Raw genomic sequence first — 12,144 nt, 5'->3', positions numbered from 1 at the left:
CTGCCTCTCTGTCTCCTTGTGATCTCTGTCAAATAAATAAATAAGTAAAAAAAAATAAATAAAATCTTAAAAAATAATAATAATAAAAAAGGACTGGCTGGACGGAACAAGTGAGCAGACAAAAGGTTCCCCGAGGTAGAAGATGTGAATGGACTGGCCCATCCCTCTTAAGTAGAGGCAGCTGCTAGCATTCCCCGAAGACGGCTGGAAGGACGGAGCGGAGGGCACTTTGGTCTGCCGGCTTCGCTTTTTTAGGCCCGAGCCTGTGCTCCTCGTAGCTCTGAGAGCAGAGTGTAGCAGTCCCATGGCCTGGCCTCCTCGGAGGGAATCAAGCAGTGAGCGCGGAGTCCTTCTACTTCCTGGCCGCACCATCATCACCCAGACCTTTGTCACTTCCTATCTGATCGCCCAAGCTCCCACACAGGGTGGCCACAATACGTTTCTTGATGTTTGCCCTCTACTGTGTAAAGCGTCAGTACTCTCCCATGCCTACAGGAGACAGTTTAGTCCTCTTGGCTCGGCAGCCCTCAGCCCCGCGTATCCGTTCAGCCAAGCCAAACTTCCACTGCTCCACGCCCCCCTTCCCCAAGCCCGGCTGGTCACTCCTGTGCTTCTCTGGACCCGAGGAAGAAACTGTAATAAGCCTCTGACTCTGAACCCGACCTTTCAGCCTGAAGTGCCACCTACTGACTCAGTCCGATTCAGCGCTGTCATCTCCTCGTTGCAAGCATCTTTGACGGTTTTGCCTGGAGGCCGTAGCTCCCCTCCTCAAGCTTAGACCACCTTGTCTCAAGTATCTCATTTTCGGTCTGGTGTTACAGGGGCCTGTGAACATACCTTGGGCTCCTCAATTCTAAGTACCTTAAGGGCAAAGACCCTGTCTGACTTTTCTAGCTGTGCACCCCTGCCCCGTCCGCTTAGCACAGCAGCCCCCAGGCAGGTGTGATGCTGGTCACACACCTCACGGCACGTACAGTATCTTCACTTTCTTCCAGTTTCCCCGGCTGCCTCGCCACCCCTAGGCAATGGCAGAGAAGAGAACAGAAGTCTTTCACATTACATTTCCATCAGTCTGGGAAGAAACCGGGTTCTTTTATTTATTTCTTTTCAGCGTAACAGTATTCATTGTTTTTGCACCACACCCAGTGCTCCATGCAATCCGTGCCCTCTCCAATACCCACCACCTGGTTCCCCCAACTTCCCACCCCCCGTGAAACCAGGTTCTGTAAGCAGAACGTCACCAGAAAATAGAGAACACCGCATCTTGTGTGCTTTGCCTCTTGGAAACTGGCCTGAAGGGGTCTATGAGCATGAGCTGCAGAGAAATTGTCCTTTCTGCATCATCTCATGGGCTTTCTGCCCAAACGCCAGTGGCTCACTGTCACCCAGCCCCATGCCCCATGTTAGAAGAGCTACACAGCAGAAACGGCAAGCCACTAGGGCACACTACCTTGCAACTAAAAGGGACAACGGGTCTCTGCTGATAAAGAGATGTGTGGGGGTACCTGCGTGACTCAATCGGTTAAACGTCTGCCTTTGGCTCAGGACATGATCCTGAGGTCCTGGGATCGAGCCCCACATCGGGCTCCCTGCTCAGCAGAGAGTCTGCTTCCTCCTTTGCCTGCCACTAGCCCTGCTTGAGCTCTCCCTCCCTCTTGCACCTGCTGGCAAATAAGTGGATAAAATCTTTCAAAAAAAAAACGGAGAGACGTGTCCACGAAAGAGTGTTTTATGAAAGAACAATGGAGGCAGGCACACCAGCGGCACTGGGCAGAGAACACGGAAGCAGAGGACGAGGTGGCCAACCAGCGGTCATTTCCGCTAGGGCCTGATGGGGTGAGGGGTGACAATTATTTAAGCTTTTAAAAAGTGTTTGCTTTACATTCTGCATCTCTCTGAAAGTTTCACCATGTGTTTGAAACTCCTGCTTTTCTTCTGTGGCTTCTACTCTAGTACTGCGTTGCACGGAAGTAAATCTAGTTTCCCAACATCGATTAGCAAATGGATTGTTTTTTCCCTACAGCTTCGATTACATAGAAGGACGCTGGAATGCTAAGTAACCTGGCGGGTGTGTGGAGGGGGGCGACAGGGAGAGAACACCAAATGGCAGAATATGAAGCTGCCTGCTTTAAGAAATTCCAGTCCAATCTGACAACGGGGGAAATGCCAGCTGTTTCCTCCACCCTTGAAGGATGTTAGTTTGTGGGTCCACAGAGGAGTTGGCGGCTGGGGAATGCACTGAGACGGGCCCAGTCTCCGGGCTGCATCAGTCGACCTTCCGCAGGTAACGAAAACTCTGCACGGTCCTTTCTATGGCGTCATCCATGCTAACCAGTGGCCGGTAGCCCATGAGCCGTTTGGCTCTCTCACAGCTGTAGTAGTGGAATGTGCCGGCCAGTGCGACACGCATCGGTGTGAAAGTGGGCTGGAGCTGGATGACGGGACGCATCACCATCACCAGGAGGGCCAGCAAGAGGGCCAGGTAGTAGGCCACCCAGTAGGGGATGTGGTACTTGGGGGCCTCGTAGTTGAGGCCTGTCAGGATGCGGGACAGGAATGTCCAGAAAGGGATGGGTTCGTCATTGGTGATGTGAAATGCCTGGAGAGAGAACCAGAAGTTAGGAAATGCTCCCTAGCTGGGGAGGTGGGCAGACCACACTTGGAACTCGGAGCGCAGGCCTAAGCTGATGACTCAGCCTGGGACCGGTATTTTGGGAAGCTAGTGGCCTCTCCCCACCGGCCCACCCAGCATCTCTGATCTGCGAACGTCAGCCAGCGGCAGAGAGGTTTTTCTGATTGGGAGCTATGGGTAGACATAAGGTGTAGACAGGAAAGGTGAGTTTTCTCTGTGGGGCAGGATTTTTAGGTGAAGCTTCGATTGCACTCAGGAAGGTATGTTTGTTAATTTAATTTAATAATCATGTTAATCGTGGTGAAACTCCTTTTCTTGAAATGCAACAAGAGGTCACACACCATTTCTCAACTGTGCTGTATTTGGTCTGAAACATAAAGCCATACACTCACCGCCCCCCACCACCCTAAGTGTCACAGGAGTGGGAAAACAGCAGAGGCCCAGGAAAAAAGTAAGACCCAAAGAGGGGGGTCCAAAGGTAAATGTGGGAAACAAGGAAGGGGGGGAGCCTATGAGTGGGAGGAGAGGGTGAGCGGGCCCTACTGTGCTCTCCCCTCTCCTCATGAGAGCCTCTTCCCGACATGTCTGTCCTGTGCTCCAGGTGCCAGACGCCAGGAGACTGAGATACATCCACCCCACCCCACCCCCCGGAGGGGCGAGAGGCATGAGCAAGTGTGGGCAGTGGGGGAGAAAACGTGAGATTTCCAGAATGACAAGGAGGGAAGGGGAGTAGCAAGCAAAATGTACATGGGACCCTGCTGGAGCGGTCACGTCCACAGCGGGCATCCAGGTCACGTGGCCTGGAGAACTAGGCCCCGAACGCTCGGTCAATCCTGGTTCATCGGCTCTGGAATTCACCACACTCCCGCCCACGGGGCATCAGCCTGGGACCGAGGGGGTCCTAAAGCAGATCGGCCAGGATGCAGAAGCATGAAGGCGATCAGCCAATGAACCCAATCGCAGGGACACACAGTCTGAAGACAGACAACCATGCTTGGGGCGGGAGGAGCAGGTGCCTTACCTTCCCACTCCCAGCTGCATCTCGGGAGAGGTGCTCTGCAGCCAGGATGTGTCCATGTACCACGTTCTCCACAAAGGTGAAGTCCACCAAATTCTCCCCGTTTCTGTGGGCAGATGGGGCATGGTTAAGGGACCAGGAATCCTGGGGCCCTCAGAGGGAGATGTAAGGGCCGAGCGACGAGTCTGAAAGCCCGGTCCCCTGCCTGCCCACCCTGGCACTCCCTGCTCTAGACTTCTATCTGAGCTGTAAATCATCTTCAGCTCCCCCTGGACACGCAGGGCCAAGGGCTTGCTTTGGCCTCACACTATCCTACCATCTTTTTCTAATCCCGCAAAGCAAGAAGACAGGGCAGCAGGGGGGCAAAGCTACAGGCAGGGAGGCAAGGTGGCAAGGCAAAAAAGAAAGGAAGCAAAGAGGTACTGGGGAAACAGCCACGTGCTGCCAGCACCCACAAAGGCCTCGCCACCCACACTTTCCTGGAGAAGGAATGTGAACACCTCTACCGGCCTTCCTAGATCCAAGGAGAGCTGAAAGGCTGGCCCTTGCCCCTGTGCCAGTTTCCCCCCACACCCCGGGCCTATTTCCTCAATTTTCAAAAAGGGACACACATATTTTCTCAGGCTACGTGATGAGGTACTAAGTTGAACAGTGTCCTACCCAAATTCGTGTCTCCCTAGAACTTCTGGATGTGACCTTATTTGGGAATACGGTTTCAGAAATACTGTCTCTGAAGATGTGACCAAGTTAAGGGGGAGTCACACTGGGGCAGAGAACGCCCTAAATCCAACGGCGGGTATCTTTGTAAGAGGCAAATTTGGACACAGACACACAGGACAGATGGCTCATGTGCGGCCAGAGGCAGAGAGGAGAGGGACTTGTCTACAAGCTAAGGAACAGCAAAGACTGCTGGGAGGAAGGCCTGGAGCAGATCTTCCCCCGTTTCCAGAAGGTACCAACGCTGCCGACACCTTCATTTCAGACTTCTTGCCTCCAGAACTGAGAAAGCATTAATCTCTGTCGTTTTAAGCCCCTCAGTTTGTGGTCATTTGTTCAGGGCAGCCCCAGGAAACCCACACAGAGGGCAGCAGAGAAGGCAGCATTAGAGAAGAGCTAACCAAACAAGACTGATCTTTGTCAGGGGTCAGGGAGAAGACCAACTGCGGGCCAACTTACCCAATCATGAACTTCATCTTGCCCTTCCTGGCTGCCTCGATGAGGATGGGCACCAACTGGGGGTCCCTTGGGCCAAAAATGCCATGAGGGCGAATGGCCATGGTTAAGAAATTCCCCTCGGGATCATTGGCACCCAGGACTTCCTGTAAAGGAGCAGAAGGGACATGTCAGGGGACACAGAGGCTGACTTCTGCTCTGGTATAATTTGGGGCTACTTCTCTATCCCATCCACCGACGGGAGACACAGCTGGGTCGAAACCAGTATGATCAGGGGCCCCTGGCTGGCTCAGCCAGTAGAGCATGTGACTGTCGATCTCAGGGTTTTGAGTTCCAGCCCCACATCGGTCACAGAGCCTACTTAAAACAACAACAACAACAACGTCATCAAAGAGAAAGGCCTGGGTTTGGGTTCAAAAACTAAAATGCACAAATGCAGTCAGGAGAAGATGAGCCTTGGCCGCAGTCTGTGGAAAAGATCTGAGGCTTCCAGAGCCTCTGCCCTTCTTGCCTTAAGTCCCATGTGCTCGTTCCCACCAGTCCTGAGATTTTCTGGTCAGTTCTGAGTACCACCCCCTAGGAAGGGACTCTGATGAACCCAAGTGGGCCAGGAAGAAGGGGCTGAGAAGGTAAAGGGTCTGGGAGAAACAGGTCAAGTCTTTAAGATGTGTCCTGTGAGGCTCAGTGGACAAACCAGAACTTAAGGGGTTCAAGTACAAAGAGGTTTTGCCTCAAAAGTAACAAAACATCCTGAATGATTTGTTATGTTATTGGTCAAAATGGTGACCATGACAGTTCCTACCTAGATGGGACTGTGCACTTATGACAAGACGTATGTCACTTGACTCGGGAACTATGTGCTTGATAAGGACACTTACTGTAAGGCCTCACCTAGGATTTCTACTCTATGGTGGCAAAATTCCTGTGCACATTTTGGTTCCAGTGACGTTAAGCTACTTGACTGAGTTTACCATCAGGCACCCAAAGTCAATGCAAGTGAGACACTGATGGGCTGAGAGCCACGGCTGTCCCTGGCAGCTCCTGAGCACAGGAGGTGGGAGTCTCGGTGCCTGGATGAGAGTACGCGGGGCCCGGCAACAGCCTCGGTGCTTCCGGGTTAAGTCCTCGCAGGTGGGAGCTCTGGAAAGCTCCCTGTGCTCCCAGGAGCAGGCTGGCAGAACCTGGAGACGGGACTCGGACTTACAAAAGGCCAGGCTTCCGCCCCTGGACTGGGGAGGCCCTTGTGCCTGCGCACAGACGAGTTCTCCGGAACTTCCTGACCTGGAGTGACAGCAAACAGATGGGAAGCAACTAGCTCTCGGGTGGCTCAGAGGAATTCATGCCAACAAGCGCTAAGCTCCAGCTCCACGTGGGACGTGCTGCCAACACCTGGGAGAGGCACTCGCAGCTTCCCCAGCTAAGGCAAGCGGTCTGTGGCCCACGAGCATCCATGACCTTCAAGTGAGTCTGTCCTTACAGTAATATTCTCCTTGGACGCTAGTGCTGGGGCTAGCTGCTCTCCGCGGCCCTGCGGCCCTGGTGCCCATTACTCAATGCATTCTCAGTGTGGGAACCTGTACTTTCCCCAGTACTTTTCCTTAAAATAAAGCAAGATGCTTTCATGGCTTAATTTAAATAAGGGAGGGGGGCAAGAGTGCCCCTAGGAAGGTGTGTTCAAATGAAAACACTTGCGTGTTAAGCCCAAGTTCTGCCTGTGTGCTCGGGGTCATCATAAATTGCCTCTGATTTCTATGGCAACTGCTGACCTTGCATGGCCTAGAGGCTGTGTGGGTCCGGGTCCCTCCCAGCGACACGGCCTCAAGATGCAACTGAACCCCTGTGCTCAGCTGTCCTCCGGCATAACCTGCTGCTGCCGACAGTGTCCCCCTTACGGGCTCCTTGTGAAGCTTAAACGAGGTACTTCCTGTACAATACTCAGAGCCCTGTCTGGTCACATTAAACTATTGGCATTGTTTTTAAAGTTGAATTTCAGCCCCTAAGTTCACTTCCCAAGTTAGGTATGCAGGCTTGAGAACACTAACGGCATAAATACTTTTCTTAAAAATCTAAACCATCCAGACGTTCGTGGAACTTGCTTGTCACTCAACCAGTTCTCGGGTACATACTCTCTCCTGTAAGATTTTTGTCTCCGTGTAATAGTCAATGGGTCTCACAGCGTAAGGGAGGTCTTCAGTTCCATTCTTGATGTTGACACCCTCAAAAATGACACTGGCACTGCTGGTTAAAATGAGTTTCTGTTAGAAAAGAAAGGAAGATTTAAAAAATACAAGTAAGAAATGATCACTATTTCAAGAAGCTGATGGTCGTACATGAAAGAAAATCAAATGGCCCAGTTTGTAACTGAAGAAATGATTTATTGCTTTTCGGGCCTTCTTAGAATAATTCAAAGCTCACCTTTTTCTGTAGCTACGTGGATTTGACACACATTCTATTACACTCTAAAACAGTGGATTTCACCTTTTTTGTCTGCTATCACTACTGAGAGATGGTACAGACTTCCATTATTTGTGGTATCTCAGTATGGGAATGATTCCCCAAGGGAGAAGGATAGCCCACATACTCCGAGGGTCATGTCTGTCTGAAAGAGATGCTTTGTGATTCTAAGGCCAACCCTGGCATGTCAGCACATGAACACATGCCCACTTGAGGGCGCCTGGGTGGCCCAGAGGGATAAGCCTCTGCCTCTGGCTTCAGGTCATGTTCTCAGGGTCCCTGAATCGAGCTGGGCATTGGGCTCTCTGCTCAGCAGGGAGCCTGCTTTCCCCCCCTCCACCTGCTGCTCTGCCTACTTGTGCTCTCTCTCTTCGTCAAATAAATAAATAAAATCTTTTAAAAAAAAACCCCAAAACCCCAAAGTTATTCTCCTCTGCCATTATTATTTTTAGTAGTCTCATTTATACATATTGATTTCTTACAAGGGTCTCAGCTTCCTGCTCTTTGGTTAAGGGCAGCGCCCAATACTGAACACCATTAGCTCGAATCACAGCTTTACCACTTTTATTCGACATTGTACTGAAGTCCTAGCAGGCACGGTGGGTTAAGACAAACAAGGAATAATTTGAAAAGAAGACACAAAACTATCACCATTCACAGATGTTGGAAATGTCTACGTAGAAAACATTATGAACATATAGAAAACTTTACAGTTAGAGTTCAGCGGTACTGGGGAGTACAAAATCAATATACAAAAACCAACTGTGTTTCTGTGCATTAGCAATTAAAAATGTAATATGAAAGATATTACTTCAATAACCAAAAATTAGGTTCAGAGGGATAAACTTGACAGAGGATGTGTAAAACCCTTCTAAAGTAAAGGGTGAAAGTATTAAAAGGCATTCACGAGAAAGAGATGATGTGTCTATGGATACAGAGACGCAGTATCGGCAAGGTATCCGCGCTCTCCCAAACTGCCTTTAAATTTGATGCAGTTACGGTAATGATTCCAAGAGGAACTTGACAGGCTGGTTTTACAATTTAGATGGACAAGCAGAGAGCTAAGAACAGCCGGGCAGATTCTGAAGAACACGGCTGGGGGTGGCTTGTCCTAGCGGTTCCTGAGATTCATCCTACGGCTTGCTTGGGAGCGCAGAGCGCGGTGGCAGGGGCTCGGCGGAGGCGGAGGCCGACCCGGCGGCAGAGAGCGCCGCAACAGACCCGTGCAAGGCGCCGGCGCCTGCCGTGTGCAAGACGGGGCGCTGGGCGGGAGGAAAGGATGGATCACGGGACAAATGGTGCCAAACAACAAAAATTCAATCGGTACCTCAGACCATACAGAAACACAAATTCCTGGTGGATTAAAGATTAAATGTGCAAAGTAACACTTTAAACCTTTGGGGAAAAAACCCCAAATCAAATAATCTTTTGATTTCAGTCTTTTTTTTTTATTTTTTATTTTTATTTTTTCCAATTTATTTATTTTCAGAAAAACAGTATTCATTATTTTTTCACCACACCCAGTGCTCCATGCAAGCTGTGCCCTCTATAATACCCACCACCTGGTACCCCAACCTCCCACCCCCCCGCCACTTCAAACCCCTCAGATTGTTTTTCAGAGTCCATAGTCTCTCATGGTTCATCTCAGTCTTATCAAATGTTTCCTAAATACAACATGAGAGCCATTTTTTTTCCTTTTTCTTTTCATTCGAGAGAGAGAGAGGGAGGGAGGGATAGAGGGAGCACGAGATGGTTAAGTCTCAAAAACATAACATTGGGGGAAGAAAGCAAGTTGCAGGAAGATAGAGTCAAGATATCATTTCTATAAAGTTTTTAATTTTATAGAAACTGATAACTTATATCGTGGCTGCACCTGGAGCAAAACAGCAATGATAAATCCGGATTCAGAACACTGGTTCCCCAGGGGTGGGCAAGGACAGCAAAGGCCTCGAGAATGGACACACACGGAACGTCAATCCCACTGGTGACGTTACTGAAATGCTGTGATGACTATATGGGTGCTATGTCATTCCTGAATCTTTTCTGGGTAACAAGGTTATTCCATTTAAAAAACAGCAGCCAGGAAATTCCAAAGCTCTAGTTACACAAGCATGGTGTAGACTAAGGAGGCCGGGATTTGCCATCAGAGGGTCTGATCCGAGTCCCACCTCTTTCATTTACTAGCAAAGGGCTATTTCCTCACCTCTTAAGTGACATTAGTAGCTCCCGGTTACCTATCAAGGAGCAAATCAGGTGACAACTGCAGGGCAAAGTTTCTTGCCATTTGCAAAGCATAAGGGGTGGTTTTGACCCTGATCCTTCCTTTCCAGGGCACTGAGCCTTGAAGAGCTTCTTCCTCAGATGTTCTTGCTGGGCCGGCTGATGATGCCGGGGGCCCCATAAGGGTGAGCCTGAGAACCCACATTTGTAACAAAGCACAAGGTAGAAATTTATAGCTCCTCAGGTCTGAGTTATAACAGGTTTCTACTGGTGAAAAGTAAATAGTTTGAAAAGAGAGGCAAAGTCTGGGAAACAGTATGGCAGTTCCTTGAAAGGTTAAACACAGAATTACTGTGTGACCCAGGAATTCCACTTCCGGGTCTCTACCCAAAAGAACTGCGAGCAGAGACGGGAGCAGGTACTGTCACAGCCACGCTCCTGGCAGCACGATGCACGATCCTTTCTCCAAAGTGGAGACAACCCAAGGGTCTACTGGTGGATGAATGGCTAAACAAAATGCGGTCTATCCACGCAATGAAGTATTCAGAGACACGGTACGACATGGATGAACCTAGAACACATCATACTGAGTGAAATAAGTTAGACAGAAAGGTACAGATACCATGGATGAGTCCACTTCTTTGACATCTCTAGATTCATGGAAACAGAATATAGGACGGTAGGTACCAAGGGCTTGGAGAGGAGGGGGTGGGGAGCTGATGCTTAATGGGGATGGAGATTCAGTTTGAGAAGATGAAAGTTCAGGAGGATGATGGGGATGTTTGCACAGCAATAAGAATGCACTTCATGCCACTGAGCTCTAAATTACAAAATGGTTAAGGGGTGCCTGGGGGGCTCAGTTGGTTCCCTCCCTCTGCCACTCCCCCTGCCTGTGCTCTCCCACTCTTTCTGTCAAATAAGGAAATAAATAAAATCTTTTAAAAAATAGTTAAAATGGTAAATTGTATGACATTTATTTAACCACAATAAAAATTAAAAGCAATATCCACACTTTTATGGCTCTTTAACCAAAGACTAATAAGCCTTAGGGTCCTCAAATGGTCTATTGACATGCAGCTCACGTTGGCCCAGCAGCAAATAGGACTCAGTTTCTAGAATCTGCATAACACTTTAGGAAGCAAGCCTGGCTAGGCCCAGGGAGAGAGAGAATGAGAAGAATCCTGGCTCCCACACTTAGGAAGGGCCATGACATGCTCCTGACGGCACTCACTCCGCTTTCCCCTTACCTGAACCCCAGCCGCTTTGCAAGTTTCAATGACATTCTTGGTGCCAATGTAATTCACTCTATAAAAGAGTTCCTTGTTGTTACTGGATGGTGGGGGTGATGCACAGTGGAAAACTGTGCTTACACCTTTCAGAGCTGGGTACAGATCCTGGAAAAGCAAACAAAGACAAAAAAAAAAATCACTCCCGCTTTAGACAAGTAAACAGCCTCCTCACATTCCCACTGTCCAATCTGTGGCATGTAGGTGTCTTGCCCTTTTATAATTCTGTAATTAACATGAAAATACATCTCATTGTAATTAACATGAAAATACATCTCATTGTAAAAGAGTCAAACAAAGTACCTAGGATGGAAACCATGTTGTCCCTTCAATGGCCTCTCTCCATTGACTGGTCCCCAGTAAAAACTGGGTTAGGGCTTTAGAAACCTGTGGGATCCAGAAGAAGGTAATACCTGTACCTCTGTGCACCATGGGGGTGGGGGTGTGTGACAATACAGGACACCTGGGGGTAAAAGTCTTGGGAAAATAGATACAAATTATGAATCACATGAAAAAGTTCCATACCATGAAAGACAGTGCAAATAGCCAATACAGGGAGTATCCCTTTCTGTGAAAATAGATATAGAACAGCAAGCTGAAAGGGAATGAAAACTCGTCCATTTGATTTACTGCTAAAAGGAACCAAAACTCCTGGGATCAATGGCTGATTGCAGATCTGGGTCAGGAAATAGACAAGAAAAGCCAGGAACACCTTGTCAACTCAGAAAGTAAGGAAACTAGCCAAGACCCTTGGGGTCCTGTCGAACTCAAGAGTCAACTTGAAGAGGCTCTCACTGTCCCAAGAAAGGACAATTTGATCGCCAGTAAGAATAAGAATTCATTCTATAAACTAATGAGTAAAGGGAAGGCCAAGCAAAGAACTGAATCAATAAAGAAAGACAGCATATCACCATATTCTGAAACGTTCATTTGGTAATAAGATCTAAGAATGACCATCAATAGATTAACATTACTAAAAGAAAGACAATCATGAATTATGTGCCTAGATTCAATGATTATTAATATTTTTCCATAATTGTCTTTGTGTAGATCATGGACATACGATTTTTTTTTAACCATTAGAGAGTGAGTTGCAGGCAATGTACCACTTTGCCTCTAAGCTCTTCACTATGTATCTTCTAACAACAAAGACATTTTCCTAAATACTGCTAAATAATGATCACATAAAAGAAAGGTTACAGGATAGGACACTCTTTTCCAATAATCAGTCTATATACAAATTTCCCCCATTGTCCCAATAATGTCCTTTAAAGGCATTTTTATATTTCGATCCAGGATCCAGTCACAGATCATATTACATTTAGTCCTCCTATCTCTTCTGTCTCTTTGAATCTGGAACA

The 12,144-nt window shown here is 48.4% G+C and overlaps 1 protein-coding gene across 3 annotated transcripts in view; it reads right to left on the bottom strand.

Moving 5' to 3' along the window:
* Window positions 1-1,713: 1,713 nt before the first annotated feature.
* Window positions 1,714-12,144, bottom strand: part of NSDHL (NAD(P) dependent steroid dehydrogenase-like) — a 30,102-nt gene continuing 19,671 nt past the window's right edge. For 2 of the 3 annotated variants that reach the window (XM_044235673.1, XM_044235674.1), the window contains exons 4-8: window positions 10,745-10,891; window positions 6,950-7,078; window positions 4,827-4,969; window positions 3,654-3,756; window positions 1,714-2,599 (exon numbers count right to left, since the gene is read on the bottom strand). In XM_044235673.1, the coding sequence (XP_044091608.1) occupies window positions 2,267-2,599; window positions 3,654-3,756; window positions 4,827-4,969; window positions 6,950-7,078; window positions 10,745-10,891 (855 nt within the window). In that variant the 3' untranslated portion in view covers window positions 1,714-2,266. The remainder of the gene's footprint in view (window positions 2,600-3,653; window positions 3,757-4,826; window positions 4,970-6,949; window positions 7,079-10,744; window positions 10,892-12,144) is intronic. The other variant, XM_044235675.1, reaches the window with a different exon arrangement.

Source organism: Neovison vison, chromosome X (assembly GCF_020171115.1).
Source record: "Neovison vison isolate M4711 chromosome X, ASM_NN_V1, whole genome shotgun sequence".
Lineage (NCBI taxonomy): Eukaryota > Metazoa > Chordata > Mammalia > Carnivora > Mustelidae > Neogale > Neogale vison.
The sequence above is the reverse complement of the archived record's forward strand: the minus strand, read 5'-3'. Positions and strand labels throughout refer to the sequence as shown.